This window comes from Podarcis melisellensis, assembly GCF_964234715.1.
Source record: "Podarcis melisellensis genome assembly, chromosome: 1".
NCBI classification, from domain to species: domain Eukaryota; kingdom Metazoa; phylum Chordata; class Lepidosauria; order Squamata; family Lacertidae; genus Podarcis; species Podarcis melisellensis.
Window position 1 is genome coordinate 43,284,359 of NC_138528.1, and position 20,288 is coordinate 43,304,646.

The following is a 20,288-nucleotide window of genomic DNA, read 5'->3' on the forward strand; positions in this document are numbered from 1 at the left end:
GGTCTAAACCACTGAGCCTCTTGGGCTTGCTGATCAGAAGGTTGGTGGTTCAAATCCCCACGATGAAGTGAGCTCCCGTTGCTCTGTCCCAGCTCCTGCCAACCTAGCAGTTCGAAAGCATGCCAGTGCAAGTAGATAAATAGGTACTGTTGTGGTGGGAAGGTAAACAGCATTTCCATATGTTCTGGTTTCCGTCATGGTGTTCTGTTGTGCCAGAAGCAGTTTAGTCATGCTGGCCACATGACCCGGAAAGCTGTCTGTGGACAAATGCTGGCTCCCTTGGCCTGAAAGCGAGATGACCCATAGTCGCCTTTGAATCTGAATGTTTTTACATATCTCTTGGGGAAGCTACATCAGACACGCAAGAGGGATTTGGGTGGGACCAGCGTGGTCCATTGCTTTTTTATCTAACCTCCCTCCCAGTATTTCCCATGCTTTTCTGTTGGTTCCAGTTACTGTGATAGTTCTATAAATCTCCTTCTCAAAACACTGGCTACGGACCAGCTGCTGCTGCTGCTGCTGCTGCTGCTGCTGCTGCTGCTTCTTCTTCTTCTTCTTCTTCTTCTTCTTCTTCTTCTTCTTCTTCTTCTTCTTCTTCTTCTTCTTCTTCTTCTTGTTTTGTTCTACACAGAACCTACTAAATATGTCTGTCATCTGCATCAAGAGAACAGCTCTTGACACTTGATGGCATCTTTGCTGATTATGTGCATCTTCCAGTCTTCACTGAAACAATATATATTCACACACATGCACACAAATTGAAGCTTGTGGTTACATGAAGTTGAATTTAATCTGCAGGAATCTCATTTTTTCTCTCTCTCTCTCTTTTTGACTAGGTGACCTTGGAGAAAGTGCTGGGAATCACCGTCTCTGGAGGCAGAGGATTGGCCTGTGATCCAAAGAGTGGTCTCGTTGCTTATCCAGCTGGGTGAGTCATTGAGGGTGTTACACAATGAATGCACATTGTCAGCCTAAAGGTACAGCTTATGCCAAATCTGTCATGTAGCAGAGTGATGCATTTTATAAGAGCCTCATAAAACTCCCTCCAATTATGAGGAACATCAGCAGGGTAGGTTTAAATTGCTGCAAGGAAGACTCTTTACCTATCATAACTAATTAAATTATTCTCTAGGGTTCCTCCTCTAGCTCTTAGCTAAGTGTTAATTTTTTAAATATAATAATAATTGGATTTGGTACTATGCTGAACATGGACATGATGAAAATGTGAAAATTAGATGGATTCTGGCCTCCTGTTCAATCAGAAGATGCTCCATAAGGCTGCTGGGTAGTTTTGTGATATGTGAAGTTTCACGGGAAGTGTTTCCTTTGTTCATGCAGAGAGAGAGAACCTGGCCACTCTTTTGATTCTGGAGCTTCCACTGTTCTTTCCAGCTTTTATTTAAGTGGGTCCAAACGATTCTTATTATCTCAATAATAGTGTAGAGATAAGCACTAGTATGTATCTTGGGTTGGCTTGTTCTCAGTAAGGGTTCGATGCAGTGGCAAAAGCTTCCAGTGATGACTGTGCAGTGCTGCTTTTGTTTGCCCTTTCTGAGTGAATCTTCCGTTAAGATTTATGTACACGAGAGGGAACTGGAATAGCCCTGGGTCCCACAGGCCTCTGAAGCAGAGGCAAGGCTCTTCCCACCTGCCTTTTCCTTTCCAAGCTCCTAAGGACAACAAGCTCGCTCACCCCTTTGAGGGAATTCAAACTGGCTGTGCCCTTCTTATAAGGAACCGTATCTTTGCCTGCTCCCTGTTTTGGCAAATGGGGATGCAGGCCGGGGCTTGGGCTGTGCTGGTGGCGAAGCCGATGGAGCCGACGGTGGGCTTCCCTCGGATCCGCCCCTTGCCCATTTAAGCAGCCAGCACCTGGGGCTCAGCCTGTTTGTTCCTGCACCGGGGTTCCCTGCCCAGCCACCCTTGGTTTAAGCTTATAGCTGTGGCTATGGTGGTCGCCATCCTTTAAGGTGCTGGGTAGGAATTTGCCCATTGGGCTAATTGGCACCGACCTGGTGGTTCTGCCTACCACATAGCAATCGTCACAACTGGTTGGGCATCGGGGCAATCCTTTGCTTTGGATGGAGGGGGAGTTGTAGACTCCGCCTGCCCCTCCACACGCTGGGGTATCCTCTTAAAGGGATCTGGCAGTAGTGGTCATGTCCGCATGCTCAGGTGGGGCCTGGGCTGAAGGCACTCCCCCAAGCAGTGGTCCCTGCGGGGGTCACCCTATTTGATATAAGTCTTAAGACTTATATCTGGATTGACCACGCGTCACTTCCGTGGGCGAGCCAGAAGTATTTAGATTGCCCCATGCCCAAACCTCTTTCAACTATTCTATAAAGTTGGAGCCTGTTCTGACCGAAAACCAGTCTCCTTTATCTCTTATTATTTGGGTTGGGGTATGGGAAGTCTGATGCCTGGTCATGCAAACATGCTGGGGTATAACCATGGAACTGAACAACTGTCTCTGGTGCTGTTGGACCTTGTCATCTTCGGCAGAGTGATGCTTTGGACAGTCAGACACAAATGAGGACAGGTGGCAAACTCCCTCTTCCCCTGGGAGACCTGATGCTTCCTGCTCCATAAGTGGGGAATTGAGAGTTTAAGAGGGGTGAAGTACGTAAGTCCATGTTGGAGGCAGATCTCTGGGATCTTCAGGAATGCCTGAATACAGCTTCCTTGTATTTTTATCATGTGCATAAGGGAACAGGAGCTGGAAAAGCTGACAAAGGTGATGCTGAGTGCTTAACAGTGATTCTAGAGCTTGATAGATATTTAGTTTGTTTTGGCATTTAGTTTTGCTAATGCATCTGGGTGCCTATAATTAGTTTGGAGTGGGAAGAGAAGAAATCGAGGCCAATCTTAGAAAGCTGCCGGTTTGGCAACAATATGTCTATTAATGCGGGTAGCACAGCAATCATTTTTGTCATAGCTAGGCTTGCCATGTGACTGCCGTTGAGAGGAGCTTTTGTCACCCTGTGTGGTTTTTAAGCTTACAGTCAGAGCTTAGCGATATTTAATTTGCATACATTTAAACGAGCTACTGTACAATTTGCTCACATGCTGCCCCCCCCAAAAAAACCTGCTTCCTAGGATGCGGCTGTGGAATCTGAGGTATGGGTGTAAGAAAAGGGCTTGGTATGAGTACTACTGTCATCTACAAGTGCTTAAAAATTAAAAGCCACCAAGATATTCCAGGTCCAAGCCAAAACATCTACCCATGGCATTTCTCTGCTGCTCTTTTAAAGTTCTGCAAACCCTTTACACGAGAGTTGCCATCTAAATGCTGAAAATGTTAAATTTGAGGTGGAACTGGAGGTGTCCTCACTTTGGATGTTTGCGGGAAGCTAGAGGAATGCTGATAAGATCACAAGATAAAAACAGCCCACTGTTAGAGCATGGAGGAGATGAAAGAGAGCCCTGTAGCAAATCTAAATGAGGCAAGGCCAAGCGTACTGGAATCTTCCATCTCCCCACCCCAAAGGAAGTGTGCAGGAATCAAAATTTTGTGCTTGCTTTGAAGCCATGTCTGATATCCCTTGTTCTTGCCTTTTGGAGAGATGATGGCTCTGGCATGTCTTGCTTCTGCTGCAAACATGGGTTTTTTTATTTAGGTGGATTGTCCATAGCAATAAGGTGGAGTATTCCCTGCCATCATTATTGCAGTCATCCAGAATGCCTTGTTGTTTTCTCAATTATTTATGAATGGCTTTTGACTACGTGTTGTTGAAGGCATAGAAAGAGCACTGCTGGATCAGGCCAAAGGCTCATCTAGTCCAGCATTTTGTGCTTCTCACAATGGCCAACCAGATGCCTATGGAAAGCCTGCAAGTAGCATCTGAGCATAATAGCACTCTTTTCATTCCCAGAAACTGGTTTCGCTTAGAATATTATGCATTTGCTATTATAAAAGTGTGATGATTCTTAGCCTTACTAACTGAGTATCTGCTCACAGTAGATTTTTGAAATATGGAAGTTTTAAATGCTGGAGAGGTGGTTGCTTTACTGCTTTGAGCTGTGGCGCAGTTTTGCTTCAAGTCAATGTTTCTTTTTGATTCTCTCTCAGTGAGCATGTATGCAGCTTCCTTCCCCTACACAGTAATATTTAGGTTGCAGTAGAATGGCAGGAATTCTTTGTTTTCCATTTGATAAGCCAGCATGTGTTGCGGGTGCGTGTCCTTCCTTTGTATTGTCTTAAAAATTCAAGCTAATGGCACTTTAACAAAGCGTGGGGAAACTGCAAAATTCTGCTGCAGCTTTTGGCTTTTTCAGAAGTGTGAAACTGGTAAGAGGAATTTCCTGTGAAGTTTCTCTGAGGCATTTCCTGTGAAGTTGCATATCTATTAAACAAAAACTAATTTGCTGGCAATTTCCATCACCAGGAAGAACGTATGCCAAGTCTGAGCCTAATAAGTAGTGCCAAAACATGAATTTTGACTCTGTTTGAAATGATTTGGGGAAGTTATAACAAAAAAAAAAAATCCTTCCAGTAGCACCTTAAAGACCAACTAAGTTAGTTCTTGGTATGAGCTTTCGTGTGCATGCACACTTCTTCAGATACACTGAAACAGAAGTTTCCAGACCCTTCTATATAGTGAGAAGGTGGGGAGGGGTATTACTCAGAAGGGTGGTGGGAATGGGTGATGGGCAGATAGCTGTGATGAGCCTGTTGACGACTCTTAACAACTGCAATAGGTATTACATGAAAAAGCAGGGGGTGAGAGGGTGAAAAGTGGCTTTGTCATGTATAATGAGATAAGAATCCAATGTCTTTGTTCAGGCCAGGTTTCTCCATGGTTTTAAGTTTGGTGATAAGTTGCAATTCAGCAGCTTCTCTTTCCAGTCTATTTCTGAAATTCCTTTGTAGTAAAACAGCTACTTTGAGATCTGTGTTGGGGAAGTTACCGTATGTGGTTAAACGATCCTGCTTAATGGAATCAAGGTGGTATCTTTCCCCCATGGCCCATTGCATAGGGTTCCTGTCTGAAGCCTAGCCCTTCTGTGCCTTGGCTGAACAGCCGCCTGCTTCCATGCTATGCCTAGCTGCTTTGTGATGCTGATAAAGTTTGCCACTGTCAAGACAACGCTTTGTGTTCAGTTTATCCTCTGCAGTTGTATTGGCCCAAAACACACAAGAGAAACAGTTTGCAGACCTAATTGGGTTGCAAGGTCAGTTTGTTTTATTATCTTGTTCTCAAAGGATTTATACCTTCTTGGCAGTATGCAGGGGGGAAAGAAAAAGGGGGGAAACGTCATTGGCTTCTGTCACTGGCTTCTCTTGAGTGTTCATTCTGAGGCTTCCTTTAAACTCTCTCTCTCTCTCTCTCTCTCTGGCAATGGGAAGCAGAACACTCATTCTTCTTGATGTGCATTTTGCTGTCCTGAGCCAGAGTACAGTGTCCTTGGCCCTGCATGGGTGCCTGCCATATAGCTCTTAGCATATGCTTCAGTTCTGATCTGTTCGTCTCCAGATACCCTGCTAGTTGACTCAACATTAATTTAAATCATAGGGCAGTCTCCAGATTCAACTCCCTTGCTGCTCTAGCCAGAGGGCTAAATTATGTAACAGTGCTTTATTTTTTACTGTGTTTGAAAGCACCAATTTTTATTTAACTGTTAACATGGATCGATCCTTCAAAAGTCTCAAATCTCATGAAATTACCACCAAAATAATGCTATTTTGCTGTTAGATTTATTTCTGTTTTCTCGTTTTCTTTAAATGTATGTGAGCTGCATTACACTTGAATACTGTACTGGCTTCTGCTGAATAAAAGCGCAAATCCTAATAAAACTAGATTTGCAAGCTATATTTGTTTTACACACAGCTGTTAAATGTCAGGTGGGCAATATTGAGGTTTCTGGGTTCAGTAACAGCATCTGTTGGGGAAACTGCAGCCCCCCCCCCCAATATTTGCCACCTCTGACCTTCTTGGGGATCTGGCCCTCCTAACTATTAGACTCGAACTTGAGCCACGGAGTGTTCATGTGCATTACTTACAAAAGACAGTCCTCTGTTTGAAGGATTGTCCCGTTCAAGTCCATATTAAAAATACAGACTCCTTAAGAAGGGAGATCATGATCCTTGAATTTGCCCATCAGCAGGACAGTGGACAGAGGAGGCACAGAGGTCACTTTATCACAGTCTTCCCCTCTATATTGATGTATTTATGTTCTAAATTACAGTAAATATTTCCAAATGTGCAACTATACATATAAATTAGCACATACAGACTTTTATGCAAATCTGCCCTCTCATCTCTCTCTCTCTCTCTCTCTCTCTCTCTCTCTCTCTCTCTGTGTGTGTGTGTGTGTGTGTGTGTGTTGCATTTCTTCTCTTTTGGTGATGTGTGAGTTAGGGTTGCCAAATTTCAAACAGTGAAAATCCGGACAGAAAAGTTGCTGAGCTGGCATGTATCTGGATTTCCCCAGACATTTGCCTGATTACTGCCCAGGCACTGCTGCCGACTGGAGTGTTTCGGATACGTCTGGGAAAATCCAGATGTATGGCAGCCCTAGTAAGTGGCCTCTTATTGAGCCCTACTTCAGAGTCTCCAGGTAAAGGACTAAATTCTGAAGGTGAGGAGACGGCATCGAGAATCCTGGTGCCAGAAGCTGACCCACCATGCACCACACCTTTTGGTTCCCAGATTTTGCTGTGCAAGTGTTTGGTTCAGAGCCTCTGGGGAATTCTCTGCAGTCCTATAAGTGCTTTTCTCTCAGCCCCCTGAAAGCATTAAGTTATTTCTCAAGATCTGCATGCAGGCTTAATTCTTCTGTGCCCAACACACAGTTTTCTCTTCTCTTTTCCTCTCCTCTTTTATGTGCCTGTTTTGAAAAATTAGAGAAGTGATTGGCTTCCCATGACTTCTGTTAGTTCCCTGTACTTAAGCTCTTTGCATTTTTGTGGTTGGGTTTGTATTAATAATGAGGCACATCAGTATGGCATGTGTGTGTCTTAATTATACACAAGTGACAAATGCCTTTTAGACAGTTCCCCATCCCTGGAATATTGTGTCAGTTCTTCTGTGGACTCTGGTGGATGCCAAAGGCTGAACTCATTTACTCACATATGTTTTGGAGCCTGTAAATCCTTTCAGCACCTCTGGCACCTGCTGTCTCTGGGATCTTAATAGCCCAGATTATTACGATCCTAGGTCCCTCCTCCTCTGGTGCCAATGTGATGCCCACACCCTTCTGGCTCCACCTTCCTGTGCATAGGAAATGCCAGTGGGATCTCAGGAATGCTGAGACCAGTAGGTTTTAAGAGCAATCCCCTTTTAAAAACACAACTGTTAAAAAAATGTATCCAAGAACAGGCCTTTAAAACTTGTTGTGAATCTTAATCCTTCCCCCTCTATAACAGGCATAGGCAAACTCAGCCCTTGAGATGTTTTGGGACTACAACTCCCATCATCCCTAGCTAACAGGACCAGTGGTCAGGGATGATGGGAATTGTAGTCTCAGAACATCTGGAGGGCCGAGTTTGCCTATGCCTGCTCTTTAAAATCTCTTAACCCTAAAATACCTTATTTATAGTACCTCCTAGCTATATGCTGCCAAAAATATTTTGAACTTCAAAATATTATTCCTAGTATCACTGAAGCTGCATTTGCTAATTTTTGTGCAGCAATTCAGGACACATATATTGCCATATACAAAATTTTACTTCCAAATGCTACAGGCTTCAGATTTTTTAAATCCAGAACAAGGTGCAAGCAAGCCTGCCTGATTTGTGCTACCAAAAGTTGATACTGGTGAAAGGTTAGTAGTGGTGCTGAGTTAAACTTGGAAAAGTAGGAACTGTCTTTGCTTGCCTATTTTATTAAACAGTGCAGTTGGTGCTCTCCATATGTTGGAATACAGCTTCCATTATCCAATTATCCCATGGTGGCTGGGACTGCTGGGAGTTGGAGACAAAGGCCATCTTGAAGCCAGCATGCTGGTTCCCCCTGAGATGGAGGATGACCCAGGAGGGCTCTTGTTATGTTCCTAAGTTGCTTCTCTTTTTTAAAATAATAATTTTAGCTTGCTTGCAGTTCTCTAATTCTTCTCCCCCCGCACCCCTGTTCTGCCTCATGCATGCACTTGTGTTGTGTGTGTGTTTTGTTGACATCGCTGCTGAGATTCCGTATCCTAGAAACAAGAAGTAAAACAAAACTAAGAAACCCTCTGAGATTGCTGCAGAAAAATACAAAAAAAAGAAAAAGTGTAGCAGGAATGCCAAGCCAGATGGGGGGGGGGGGTTCATACACCATGGTTTTATTTGACTCTTTTCTTTTTCTTATGGAAACAAATCCTCTCATTCCATTGACCCCAACCCCCTTTTCCTACACCGATCATTAGCCAGCATGGTGTAGTATTTAAGTGTGGCAGACTAGGGTCTGGGAAACTGGGGTTCAGATCCCCACTCAGCCATGATGCAAGACTAGTTAACCATCTCTCAGTCTGATCTATCGTATACGGAGGTTGGAAAAATATTTTTTGAGGGGGGAGCATGGAGGCAAAGGAGGATATATATGTAATAGGTCTCTTTTCCATTTATGTGATGTTTTACTTGCTTTGTCTGGCAATTTGTAAGTTACCCACTGTGATGGGACGATGAGCTGCTTGTGCGTAAAATGCAAGTCCCTCAGAGTTTGATCAGGTTTTCAAACCTCTGCCTGTGACGGAGCCCCTCCAGCATGGCTGCGTCAATCACTAGTAGAATCCGAAAGTGGCTGCTTTCGGAAACGTTTCCAACATAAAAGCTCCTTAACGGAAACACGTCGTCTGGCCTCTCGGCGTGACAGTTTCCGTCGAGGTGTGGGTGTCCCTATAGGAGGTCCTGAGACCTCCCCACTGGTTTCGCTTGAAGCGTCTCTGAGCCATCCCTCCGACTCACTTTCCCTTGGAGTTCTTGCTCGCCCTCTACTGGTTCCCTCTTCCGCTGCTACTGCTCTCTCAACCTCAGGGAGCCTTTGCACCTGCGGCGCTTTAGATGTCAGTTCCCTGACATCCACCTCCCCTCCAGGGCCCCCTTCACCCCCTCCCGTCTCCTCTCCTACTGGCGGTGAGGAGGTAAAACCCCTGAAAGAACCTCCCTCATCTTCCGACGTCGCGAACACTTCCTTCCACTTGTTGCTGTTCCTACTCTCTAGGTACTCTTCGTCATCAGAGTCCACTCCATCTTCCAACTCCGACTCCGCGAACCCTTCCATTTCCTCTTCCTCATCGGTGGTGCCGAAATACTCCCTCCTAAACCTTGCTATAGGCTGAGGTTTCCTCGGGAACCTTTGGTGGAACGTTTCTGTTAAAACCTCGTCATTGACTTCCTCTGCACTTACCCAGGTGTTTTCTGACTCCGGTTCCCCTTCCCACGCCACCAAATACTCCACCTGATTACCCTTCCACCTGGAATCGAGGATTTCCGCTACATGGTTGCGGCGTTCCCTCTCTTCCAAGGCTGGTCCCCTGACGTGCTCCCCTTCACGTCCCCCCCTGTATGGTGACAGTAACGACCTGTGGAACACTGGGTGCAATTTCATGTGGTTGGGTAATCGGAGTTTGAAAGCTACCGGGTTGACCTGCTGAATCACCTCAAAGGGTCCCAATCTTCTGGGCCTCAGTTTCTTACAACCCCCTTTGAACGGCAACCCTTGGGTTGACAACCACACTTGATCCCCCACCCTTATGGTTTCACCTTCCCTTCTGTTCTTGTCTGCCTGCTTCTTATATTGTGCCTTGGCCCTTTCTAAGTTGAGCTGGAGCTGCTGATGGATGGCTTCCATCTCTTCTACAAAATGTTCAGCCGCTGGAACGCTCCATCTCTCCCCTCCTTCCCCTGGAAATGCCCTGGGGTGACACCCGTAATTAGCCAAAAAGGGACTCATCCCTGTGGACACATTCTCTGCATTATTGTAGGCAAATTCTGCCAACGCCAACTTTTCGACCCAATCGTTCTCTCTGTCATTGACATAACACCTAAGATATTGTTGAAGAATGCCATTTGCCCTTTCCGCCTGCCCGTTGGTTTCAGGGTGCCGGGCAGTTGAAAAATTAACTTCCACGTGTAGCAAGCTCATGAGCTTCCTCCAGAACCTGGAAGTAAATTGTTTGCCTCGATCTGAGATCACCCTCGAGGGAGCCCCGTGCAACCTAAAGATATGTTCCACAAACAACTTCGCCGTTTCTTCCGCTGTGACTGCATGTGAGCATGCTACAAAATGGCACATCTTAGTTAACAGGTCTACTACTACCATGATGGCTGTTTTCCCCTTGGACCTTGGCAGATCCGTCATAAAATCTATTGATATCGCTTCCCAAGGCCGTTCTGGTGTGGGTAAAGGTTCTAATAACCCTGCCGGCGCCCTTCTTTCCCCTTTGGCTCGCTGACATTGGTCACACCCTCTTACATACTCCCTTACATCTTCCCTCACCTTAGGCCACCAAAATTCCCTGGTAACCAACCACATGGTTTTGTGTTGCCCAAAATGTCCCGCCGTGGGGCTATCATGCAACTGCTTGAGTACTCTCCCCCTCAATTCACCTTCGGGTATATACAGTGCCCCTTTGTAATACAATGCCCCATTTCTTTCCTCAAAACCTCCGGGGCTCTCGCCCTCCCCCCTGAGACCTCTGAGCTTATCCTGGGCATATTCATCATTTTCCGTTTCCTCCACCAGTTCCCGTTGCCCCACCAGCGCCGCCCCACACACCCAGCGGTCCTCCGGGATGACATGTCTCTCTTCGATCACCTCCTCCCCTTCCCAATATTCTGGTTTGCGTGAGAGCGCATCCGCCCTGACGTTTTCTGGGCCTGGCACATAACAAATCTCAAAGTTAAATTTGGAGAATTCCTGTGCCCATCTCACTTGTCGTTGGTTGAGCACTCGAGCTGTTCTCCAATACTCTAAATTTTTGTGGTCGGTGCACACTTGCACCTTGTGTTGTGCCCCAATTAATAAATGTCTCCACCTCCGGAATGCTTCGTGAATGGCAAGTAGTTCCCTGTCATACACCGTGTAATTCCTCTCGGACTTATTCAGTTTCCGCGAGAAGAATGCACACGGTCTCCACTCCGACGCACTCCTCCCCGGTTGAAGAAGGACCGCCCCTATAGCCCGGTCGGATGCATCTGTTTCCACTCTCATGGGTTTTTGTAAATCCACATGCAGAAGTTGTTCTTCCGAGGCGAAAGCCCTTTTCAGTTCTTCAAAGGCTCGATCCGCCTCCACCGTCCAAACAAATTTCTTCTTGCTGCTGAGGCAGTCGGTGATGGGCGCCGTCAAGTGGGCAAAGTTCTTGATGAACTTCCGATAAAAGTTCCCAAACCCCAAGAATCTTTGCACGTCCTTCTTGGTCTTCGGTGTCTTCCATTCCAGTACCGCTTGAACCTTGCCTGGATCCATGGCCAATCCCTTGTCTGACAAGCGGTACCCCAGGAATTCCACCTCCTTGGTATGAAACTGGCACTTCTCCAGTTTCACCCACAGCTGGTTGGCTTGCAGCCTGCCCAACACTTCTCGAACGTCCCTCACATGCTGTTCCTCATCTTCCGAATACACCAACACGTCGTCTAAAAAGGCCACACAGTTCTTGTAGAGCAAAGGTCCCAGAACGTGGTTTATAAAAGCTTGAAAACAGGCGGAGCCCCCTTGTAGACCGAAGGGCATAACGAGGTATTCAAAGGCTCCCAAAGGGGTAAACATGGTGGTCTTCCATTCATCTCCCTTCCTTATGCGTATCAGATTGTACGCCCCCCGCAGGTCCAGTTTTGTAAAAATCTTTCCCTTCCTTACTCTGGTCAAAATGTCGTCAATTCGGGGCATAGGGAAAGCCAGGGGCTCCGACACTGCATTGAGGGCCCTAAAGTCACACACCAGTCTCGGTTTGTCTGTGTTCTTTTTGTCCACAAAAAACACTGGGCTGCCCCCCACCGCTCGGGACTCTCTGATGAAACCTCGCTTCAAGTTTTTGTCAATGAACTCCCTCAGCTCCTGCATCTCCCTGTCTGACATGGCGTACAGCTTGCCTACTGGGAGTTGGGCCCCTGGGAGTAGGTTGATTTGACAGTCAAAGGGTCTATGCGGTGGCAGTTTGTCTGCTTCCCTTTCGCTGAATACGTTGCTCAGATCTGCGTATTGCGGGGGCACCTTCCCTTTGCCCATCACTTCCATCCCCGCTAGGGTGACTCTGTCTCCTCCCGAGACCTTCCCCTCCTTGCAGTGTTCTAGGCAATGCGCTGACCCAAAGGAGACCACCCTCTGATGCCAGCCCACTAGCGGATCGTGTAGCGCCAGCCAGCTCATCCCCAAAATGATGGGCGCTCCTCCCAGGATGGCCACATTAAACGCTATCTGTTCGGTGTGCCTTGCCACTCTCATTATCATCGGGACAGTCTGTTGGCTAACTTCTCCCCCCAACAGCTCTCTGCCGTCAATCGTAGTCACCTGCAAGGGGTTACTTAAAGGGATGGTCTGTATCTGGTGCTCAGCTGCAAACTCCTTACTCATGAAATTACAGGAGCTGCCTGAATCCAAAAGCGCCTTGACCTTTAGTGGGTGTCCGTTTGGCAGTTCTAGTAACACCTCTATCACTAAAGCAGGTCTGGGAGGTTCTGGCATGGGCACTTTCATTGCTCTTTGGCCTGGCTGCTGTGCCCCGACGGTGGCAGCCAGGCGTTGGCTTTTACTTGCTCCTTGCTTTCCTCTTCCTTTCCCCCAACAGCTCCTGCCATCCCTTGCCATTCCTTTCTTTGTGGGCAGACTCTGGCAAAGTGCCCTGGCTGTTGGCAGAGATAACATCTCTTGGCGCTCTTTCCCTCCTTCTTCCGCCCTTCACTGGGATTTGAAACTGCGCGCGCCCGCGCTGTTCCAACTTCCATCGGCTCTGCCGGCGGGAAAGATGGCTCTGGAATGTCTGGAATGCGGAACTCCCTCCAACGGTCTCCTTTCCCTTCCCGCCTTTCCAAAGCCCTCGCCTCCTGGCGCGCTCCTATGGCCAGCGCAGATTTGGTTAATTGGTCCATAGACTCCGCCCTGGGCCCCCGGGAAAGCTCATCTTTGACGGTTGAAGAAAGCCCCTCTTCGAAAAGCATTTGGATGGGCTCCGCCGATAGGTCCCACCCCAATTTATGAATCAGCATAGTAAATTCAGTCCAGTACTCACGGACAGATCTGCTTCCTTGCTGGCAAGCCATTAACTGCCTTCGCACCACCCCCTGCTCAATATCGCTGGAAAACATCAGGTCCATGGCACGAAAAAACTTCCTCGTGTCCTTTAAGATCTCATTATTCGCTGCCATCAGGGGTCTAACCCAATCTTTCGCCCCGGATTCGAGATGGCCAATCACATACGCCACTCGCGATTCCTCGTCGGGGAAGTCATCAAACTGCAAGTTTAGAGCGTATTGCATCTCTGTTCTAAAGGCATGATAGTTCCTGGGATCCCCCCCGAATTTCTGCACCAATCCTGGTACCTTTCTGGCGAGCGGGGTGGTTTTCTCCTTTCCCTTTTCTGCATCCTGAGCCCTCCTCTCCTCAAGCCTCGCCGTTTGCAGCGCCAACTGGATCTCCAACGCTCTGTACCTTTCTTCCAGGCTTGGACCCCCTCCAGCTGCTCCTGCACCCCCGGTTCCGGCTGGGTTGCTCATGATGCTTCTCTCTGCACAAGCTGGCTTTCGGTGACTTTCGGATTGCTGTGATGGGACGATGAGCTGCTTGTGCGTAAAATGCAAGTCCCTCAGAGTTTGATCAGGTTTTCAAACCTCTGCCTGTGACGGAGCCCCTCCAGCATGGCTGCGTCAATCACTAGTAGAATCCGAAAGTGGCTGCTTTCGGAAACGTTTCCAACATAAAAGCTCCTTAACGGAAACACGTCGTCTGGCCTCTCGGCGTGACAGTTTCCGTCGAGGTGTGGGTGTCCCTATAGGAGGTCCTGAGACCTCCCCACTGGTTTCGCTTGAGGCGTCTCTGAGCCATCCCTCCGACTCACTTTCCCTTGGAGTTCTTGCTCGCCCTCTACTGGTTCCCTCTTCCGCTGCTACTGCTCTCTCAACCTCAGGGAGCCTTTGCACCTGCGGCGCTTTAGATGTCAGTTCCCTGACACCCACATAGGCCTAAGTTGCATTCCAACAGCTGGGACCTTTCCACACTTTTGCTTGTCCCATGCCCAGAAACCATGGGTCCGAGCTCTGCTCCTTTCCCATGGAAAACCTGCTCTTTAGTGCTAGATTGGAGCAAATGTCAATCCAAAGAAAACCTGAATTGTCATTTGCTCCAATTGAATGGAAAAGAGTTGTTTGCCCATGGGGGAAAGGAGCAGGGCAAGAGGAAGTGCGGATGAGCCCTAGGAGAACATAATGCTGCTTTGAATACTGTTTAAACAGGGCATTGGCAACATGTCTTCTGTGGGCAGACATGCAGCCACAGAAGATTCCCTTAGTCCCTGAAATTAGGCTTGGAAGAATCATTCTATTGTAGGCAATACAGTAGGCTGCTGTGTGTACTTGGTTGTGCTGTGTGTGTTGTGCCTGTGTTTCTCCAGCTTGCAAATGTACCCATGGATCCCAAATGATTGTGTCTCTTAAATACTACATGGAAAGTAACTTCCATGGCCTCTTCCTATAAGTGGGTGTTGCTAACACATTAACCCTACTCTGATGTTCTTTGATCCCATGTCACTCAACATGGGAGCAAGGTGTGGGGCCCCACAGAGAAGCCATGACCTTGAGGTTGCATGTTCCTCTGCTCCAAGTGTGCTGTGCGAGCTTCTGTAACAAGACAGCCTTTGTGCATATAGCTGTACACACAAAGACTTCAATAATATCTGTAAGATGACAACATAGGAGCAGGTGAGGGGAGACTGGAATGAAATGACCCAGGACAGACTTTCATTGAAGACTTTTGAGAAGATACTTCTTAAGAGATAGAGGTGGCTTGGTGGATAGTGGTGGAACAGCTGGTACAGAAGGCATGTTTTTAGGGTGCTTGCTCAGCTTTGGCCAAAAACAAAACAGAACTGTGTCATGAAGGATTATGTCATAGAGCAGGAGTCCCCAACCTTCTTGGGCCGAGGACATATCTGGAAATTTAAGAAACTGCCATGGGCACCACAAAAATAACCATTTGACATAAGAAAGAACTGGTGATGCTATCCCCACCGACTCACACCAAGTAGCAGGCAGCAATATCTACACCCCCTCCCCAAGAAAACCCCCCACAGACAATGAAAAGCAGGCAATGCACCCCCAAAGAAGCAGGCAACCAAAAATACCACCACAAATCATTCTTTACGCGTGTGACATCACCCCACTCCAACTAGACTTCACCTGTCTCCATGAGTAGGCAGGTCAGTATTGAAATTTTCTACCGTTGCTTCTAGCTTGGATCTTTAGACAGAGCTGCAGGAGAAATCTAGCCCTTGAAGATGGGTCATGTCAGGGCACAAATCATGTGCAATGCTGGAACAAATGTCTGCAGTGTGCACATTGGACTTGGAAGGGGCAAGATCTTACTCTTCTTGATAAGTTCTGATACCAGCACGAGCTGCAGAATCACGGAGCAGAGTGCAAAGTGTCATGTGATCTCTTCCTCCCACTTTTTTCTCTCTCTCCCCCATCCCTCGCCCAACCTTCATTTCTATAATAACTTAGTTTTGTGCTGCTTAGCATAAACCTCCTGAACTTGGGTAGCTCTTTTCTCCTGAGTCATGGACTTCCAGGACCTGCAGTTTCTGAGCTTGGGAGGTGCATAGTAGGTCAGTCATAACCCAAGTCAGCCGGAAAATGACAGCCATCTGTGTCACAGCCAAGGCAGGGGGTGGGGTGGAGAAGTGGATACCACTCACTGTTTCTCCAGCCAGAAATCTGCTTAGCACATGTAGAGATGAAGTCTTAGTAGACTGAGCAGTAAATCTCATTGTAAGCTGAATGGTGGAGAGTTGTGTGTTGTTTTTTATTTCCTCCCAGCTGTGGCCATTGGTTTGTTCACAAATCCTTTTCAGCTGCGTGTGTGTGTGTGTGTGTGTGTGTGTGTATTTTCCATGGTCCTCCTTTTTAAAGAACCCCTCTGTTGTCAGCTTTCCTGGTATGTAGGTAATTGCATAATGGGCAAGACACGAAGGATTAGATAAATGGAAAATCAACTTCTTGGACAAGTTGTAAGATGCACACATCACGTTCTTAGATAAGAATAGTCTGAAAAGGCTTGTGAGGACTTTGTGTCACTGCTAATACTGCAGGAAAGAAATACTTTGCTTGGCTGAAACACAAGTAGCCATAGCCTTTTTTGCCTGTGTGAGGGTCCCGTGTCACAAACTGGGAGATAACTGATTGCATTTAGTTTTATTTCAGCACACATCATTTCTAATGTTTAAAAACAAGGGTCTTCAAAACACTTGTTTTAAAATCTGGATGTGTTCTCATGAATAAAAAAGAACACAACTTGTGATCCCTCATGTTGAATGAATTCCTCACGTTGAATTGTGGTTACTATGGGTTGATATGTGGTTACGTATCAACCCATGATGGGGTGGATGGCAAAAGTGGGGCAACTCTGGATTGGTCTGTCAGACAACAATCTTTATCATTGTCTAAAGTAATTGGAGGCTTAGGGTACATTCATATGTGGGGATTATTGCATTAGTTTTCCTTATTATAATGCTAGCAATCCTATCTCAGATTCTACACTGCATTACTTGTTGCATTATGCAACTGCAGCTTTTTGATCAATATACTGCCATGCCATGCTAAATTTTAAATGGTGGCAAAGAACTGTATGCCTGTTGTCTTTGTCCATGGAGTTTTCTTGGCAGGGATACTGGAGTGGCTTGCCGGTTCCTCCTCCAGGTGGATCACGTTTGGTCAAAACTGTCCACTATGACCTGTTCATCTTGGGTGCTCTGCTCGGCATAGTTCATAGCTTCTCTGAGTTCTTCAAGCCCCTTCGCCACGGCAAGGCAGTAATCCATGAAGGTTATGCTTAAAATTCTACAAGGAAGGCTCAAACAGTATGTGGACTGAGAACTCCCAGAAGTGCAAGCTGGATTTAGAAGAGGCAGAGGAACCAGAGACCAAATTGCATGCGCTGGATTATGGAGAAAGCTAGAGAGTTCCAGAAAGACATCTACTTCTGCTTCATTGACTATGCAAAAGCCTTTGACTGTGTCGACCACAGCAAACTATGGCAAGCTCTTAAAGAAATGGGAGTGCCTGATCACCTCATCTGTCTCCTGAGAAATCTCTATGTGGGACAAGAAGCTACAGTTAGAACTGGATATGGAACAACTGATTGGTTCAAAATTGGGAAAGGAGTACGACAAGGCTGTATATTGTCTCCCTGCTTATTTAACTTATATGCAGAATTCATCATGCGAAAGGCTGGGCTGGATGAATCCGAAGCCGGAATTAAGATTGCTGGAAGAAATATCAACAACCTCAGATATGCAGATGACACAACCTTGATGGCAGAAATTGAGGAGGAATTAAAGAACCTTTTATTGAGGGTGAAAGAGGAGAGTGCAAAATATGGTCTGAACCTCAACATCAAAAAAACGAAGATCATGGCCACTGGTCCCATCACCTCCTGGCAAATAGAAGGAGAAGAAATGGAGGCAGTGAGAGATTTTACTTTCTTGGGCTCCATGATCACTGCAGATGGTGACAGCAGCCACGAAATTAAGAGACGCCTGCTTCTTGGGAGGAAAGCAATGACAAACCTAGACAGCATCTTAAAAAGTAGAGACATCACCTTGCCAACAAAGGTCCATATAGTAAAAGCTATGGTTTTCCCAGTAGTGATGTATGGAAGTGAGAGCTGGACCATAAAGAAGGCTGATCGCTGAAGAATTGATGCTTTTGAATTATGGTGCTGGAGGAGACTCTTGAGAGTCCCATAGACTGCAAGAAGAACAACCGATCCATTCTTAAGGAAATCAGCCCTGAGTGCTCACTGGAAGGACAGATCCTGAAGCTGAGACTCCAAGACTTTGGCCACCTCATGAGAAGAGAAGACTCCCTGGAAAAGACCCTGATGTTGGGAAAGATGGAGGGCACAAGGAGAAGGGGACGACAGAGGACGAGATGGTTGGATAGTGTCTTCGAAGTTACAAACATGAGTCTGACCAAACTGCGGGAGGCAGTGGAAGACAGAAGTGCCTGGCGTGCTCTGGTCCATGGGGTCACGAAGAGTCGGACACGACTAAACGACTAAACAACAACAACAAAAAGAACTGTATGCCAAGATGCCACTCGAAATTTGGTCATGTGAAACTGCAGTGGAAAATTATTGGGATTTTCTGGGTTAATGGTGTTGCAATCAGATTTTTTTTTTCCCTGGGAGCAAATAACATAGAAATTAGCACCAAACTTCCACTGGATTTTGCTTTTACATCTTATGAAAGACCATACATAATGTGGAAATTATCAGGTAAAGAAACATAATGAAAATGAAATGAAGTGCTGTCTGGATGCAGCCACAGTCGGATACAACCCAGTGTCTGATGAAGGCTGTCCCTTTGGCCACGCTCTCCCTATGGACTCCCTTCATTGCCATTTACTACAATGAATTCTGAGGAGAGTGCTTTTGTATTCAGATTCTGCTTACAGGCTTCCCATAGGCATCTGGTTGGCCAGGCAAGAATGTTGGACTGGGTAGGTCTTTGCCCTGAACCAGCAGATCTTGTTCCCAGTGGCACTCCAGTACTCCAGTATTTACACTGGACTACAGTGTTGATGATGTGGGAATATCCTAGTAGAGCCAGAGACAGGCAGGATTTATCTTCTCTAAAAGGTGGCAATAGCAGCCCTTTCATTCATCGCATGAATGCGGTGATTGGAATAACGTTTCCTGCAGCTGGGCTCGGTTTTGCCCTGTGCCAAAGAGAAGCCACACAAGTTACCCAGTGTTCTAATTTGGACCACAGCAGGGAGGGACAGTAGCCACCAACCAACTGCAAATAAAATGGGCCCATTGGCAGTGAGGTGGAGTCTTATTTCCTTCCGCCTCTGCTAAATTTGAATGTAGAAAGAAAACTTCCTATAAAAGTTGTGGGTGGTTTCATAAAAGAAAATACCCTTCATTTTCCTAATGTAATTGGGTAAACTTCATGATTATCAGGCAGACCTTCATGGAAAACTTCCTGTTACTATAACGCTAATTGATCCTCGCATGCCTTGATAGAAATGAAATTACATCTGATATAGTGATACATCAGGGGCCATAAACTAGATCCTATACTAATAATTCCAGGGCTTTAATAAGTGCAACTTTTAACCTCTCACCTGAAATAGTTGCTTAGAACTCTCTGCAGACACCAGTGTCTTGGTACTGCTTTTCTTTAAGCTTGCATTTCAGATATTGCTAAGTGACTTCATGGTGGCGGTTTGGGTGTTTTAATTTTATTTTAATATTAGAATAAAAATAAGATTTTATTTTAGTCTGTCATGATGCTTTAGCTGAGATTCCTGCATTACAGGGGGTCTAAGATTCTATGATTCTATTTATTATTCATGCCCCGCCCAGCTGACTGGGTTGGCCCAGTCACTCTGGGTGGCTTAAAGACAACTTAACAATCCAGGTATGATTTTTACCCTTTCAAGAATCATCTGGTTTGCTAAGCTTGATTCCAGACTATTGGAAATAGTAGCATAGTGGATTTCATAGGTGGCAACTATGCGGGGCCCTGAGTGCCCGGGCACCCACAATTGTAAAAAAGGAGGGAGCTGCCCCCCCAGATTCCACTTGGTGTCATGTCAGCATGCCCCATAGCATGTGTGTGTGGCGTTGGCACCCCCCCCCGCGACGTGTGCAAGTGACGCCTGCACACCGCAGTGATGCCAGCACACTCCCGTGCACCCACTATCGTGGGGGCAAGGTGGCATGTCTGGTGTGTCTCAGGCTCTGAGGAAGGGGGCACCTGGTGTTGTGTGTTCCCGGGAGGTCCAGTAACATCCTGAAGTAGTTCTTGGAAAAAGTTTACATTAAAAATAATATATGAAGCTGTCATTAATCCACCTGACCCAGTATTGTGTTTTCTAACTGACAATGGCTTTCTAAGCCTGCTGGTTCAAGTGGGGGTCTTTTTGCAGCACCAGCTACCTGAGATTCTTTTGACTGGAGATACCAGGGACCAAGCCTTGCCAGTAAGTAGGCTACTGCACTTTATGTAACAACAAAGACCTGAGTGGGTCGAGTACCCCTTGATTTACCCCTTATTTACTTCATCATTTGAACATTCTTTGGGCGGAAAGATGCTAAGAAAGAGCTAGTTCTTTGTTCTTATATTTGAAAATCTTGGTGGTGAGGTGG

The 20,288-nt window shown here is 46.5% G+C and overlaps 1 protein-coding gene across 5 annotated transcripts in view; it reads left to right on the plus strand.

The window, feature by feature from the left end:
• The window catches only part of MAPKBP1 (mitogen-activated protein kinase binding protein 1), a 122,536-nt gene that overhangs the window by 41,180 nt on the left and 61,068 nt on the right, over positions 1 to 20,288 (plus strand). For all 5 annotated transcript variants that reach the window (XM_081931585.1, XM_081931588.1, XM_081931586.1 and 2 more), the window contains exon 3: positions 837 to 928. In XM_081931585.1, coding sequence (XP_081787711.1) covers positions 837 to 928 — 92 coding nt within the window. The remainder of the gene's footprint in view (positions 1 to 836; positions 929 to 20,288) is intronic.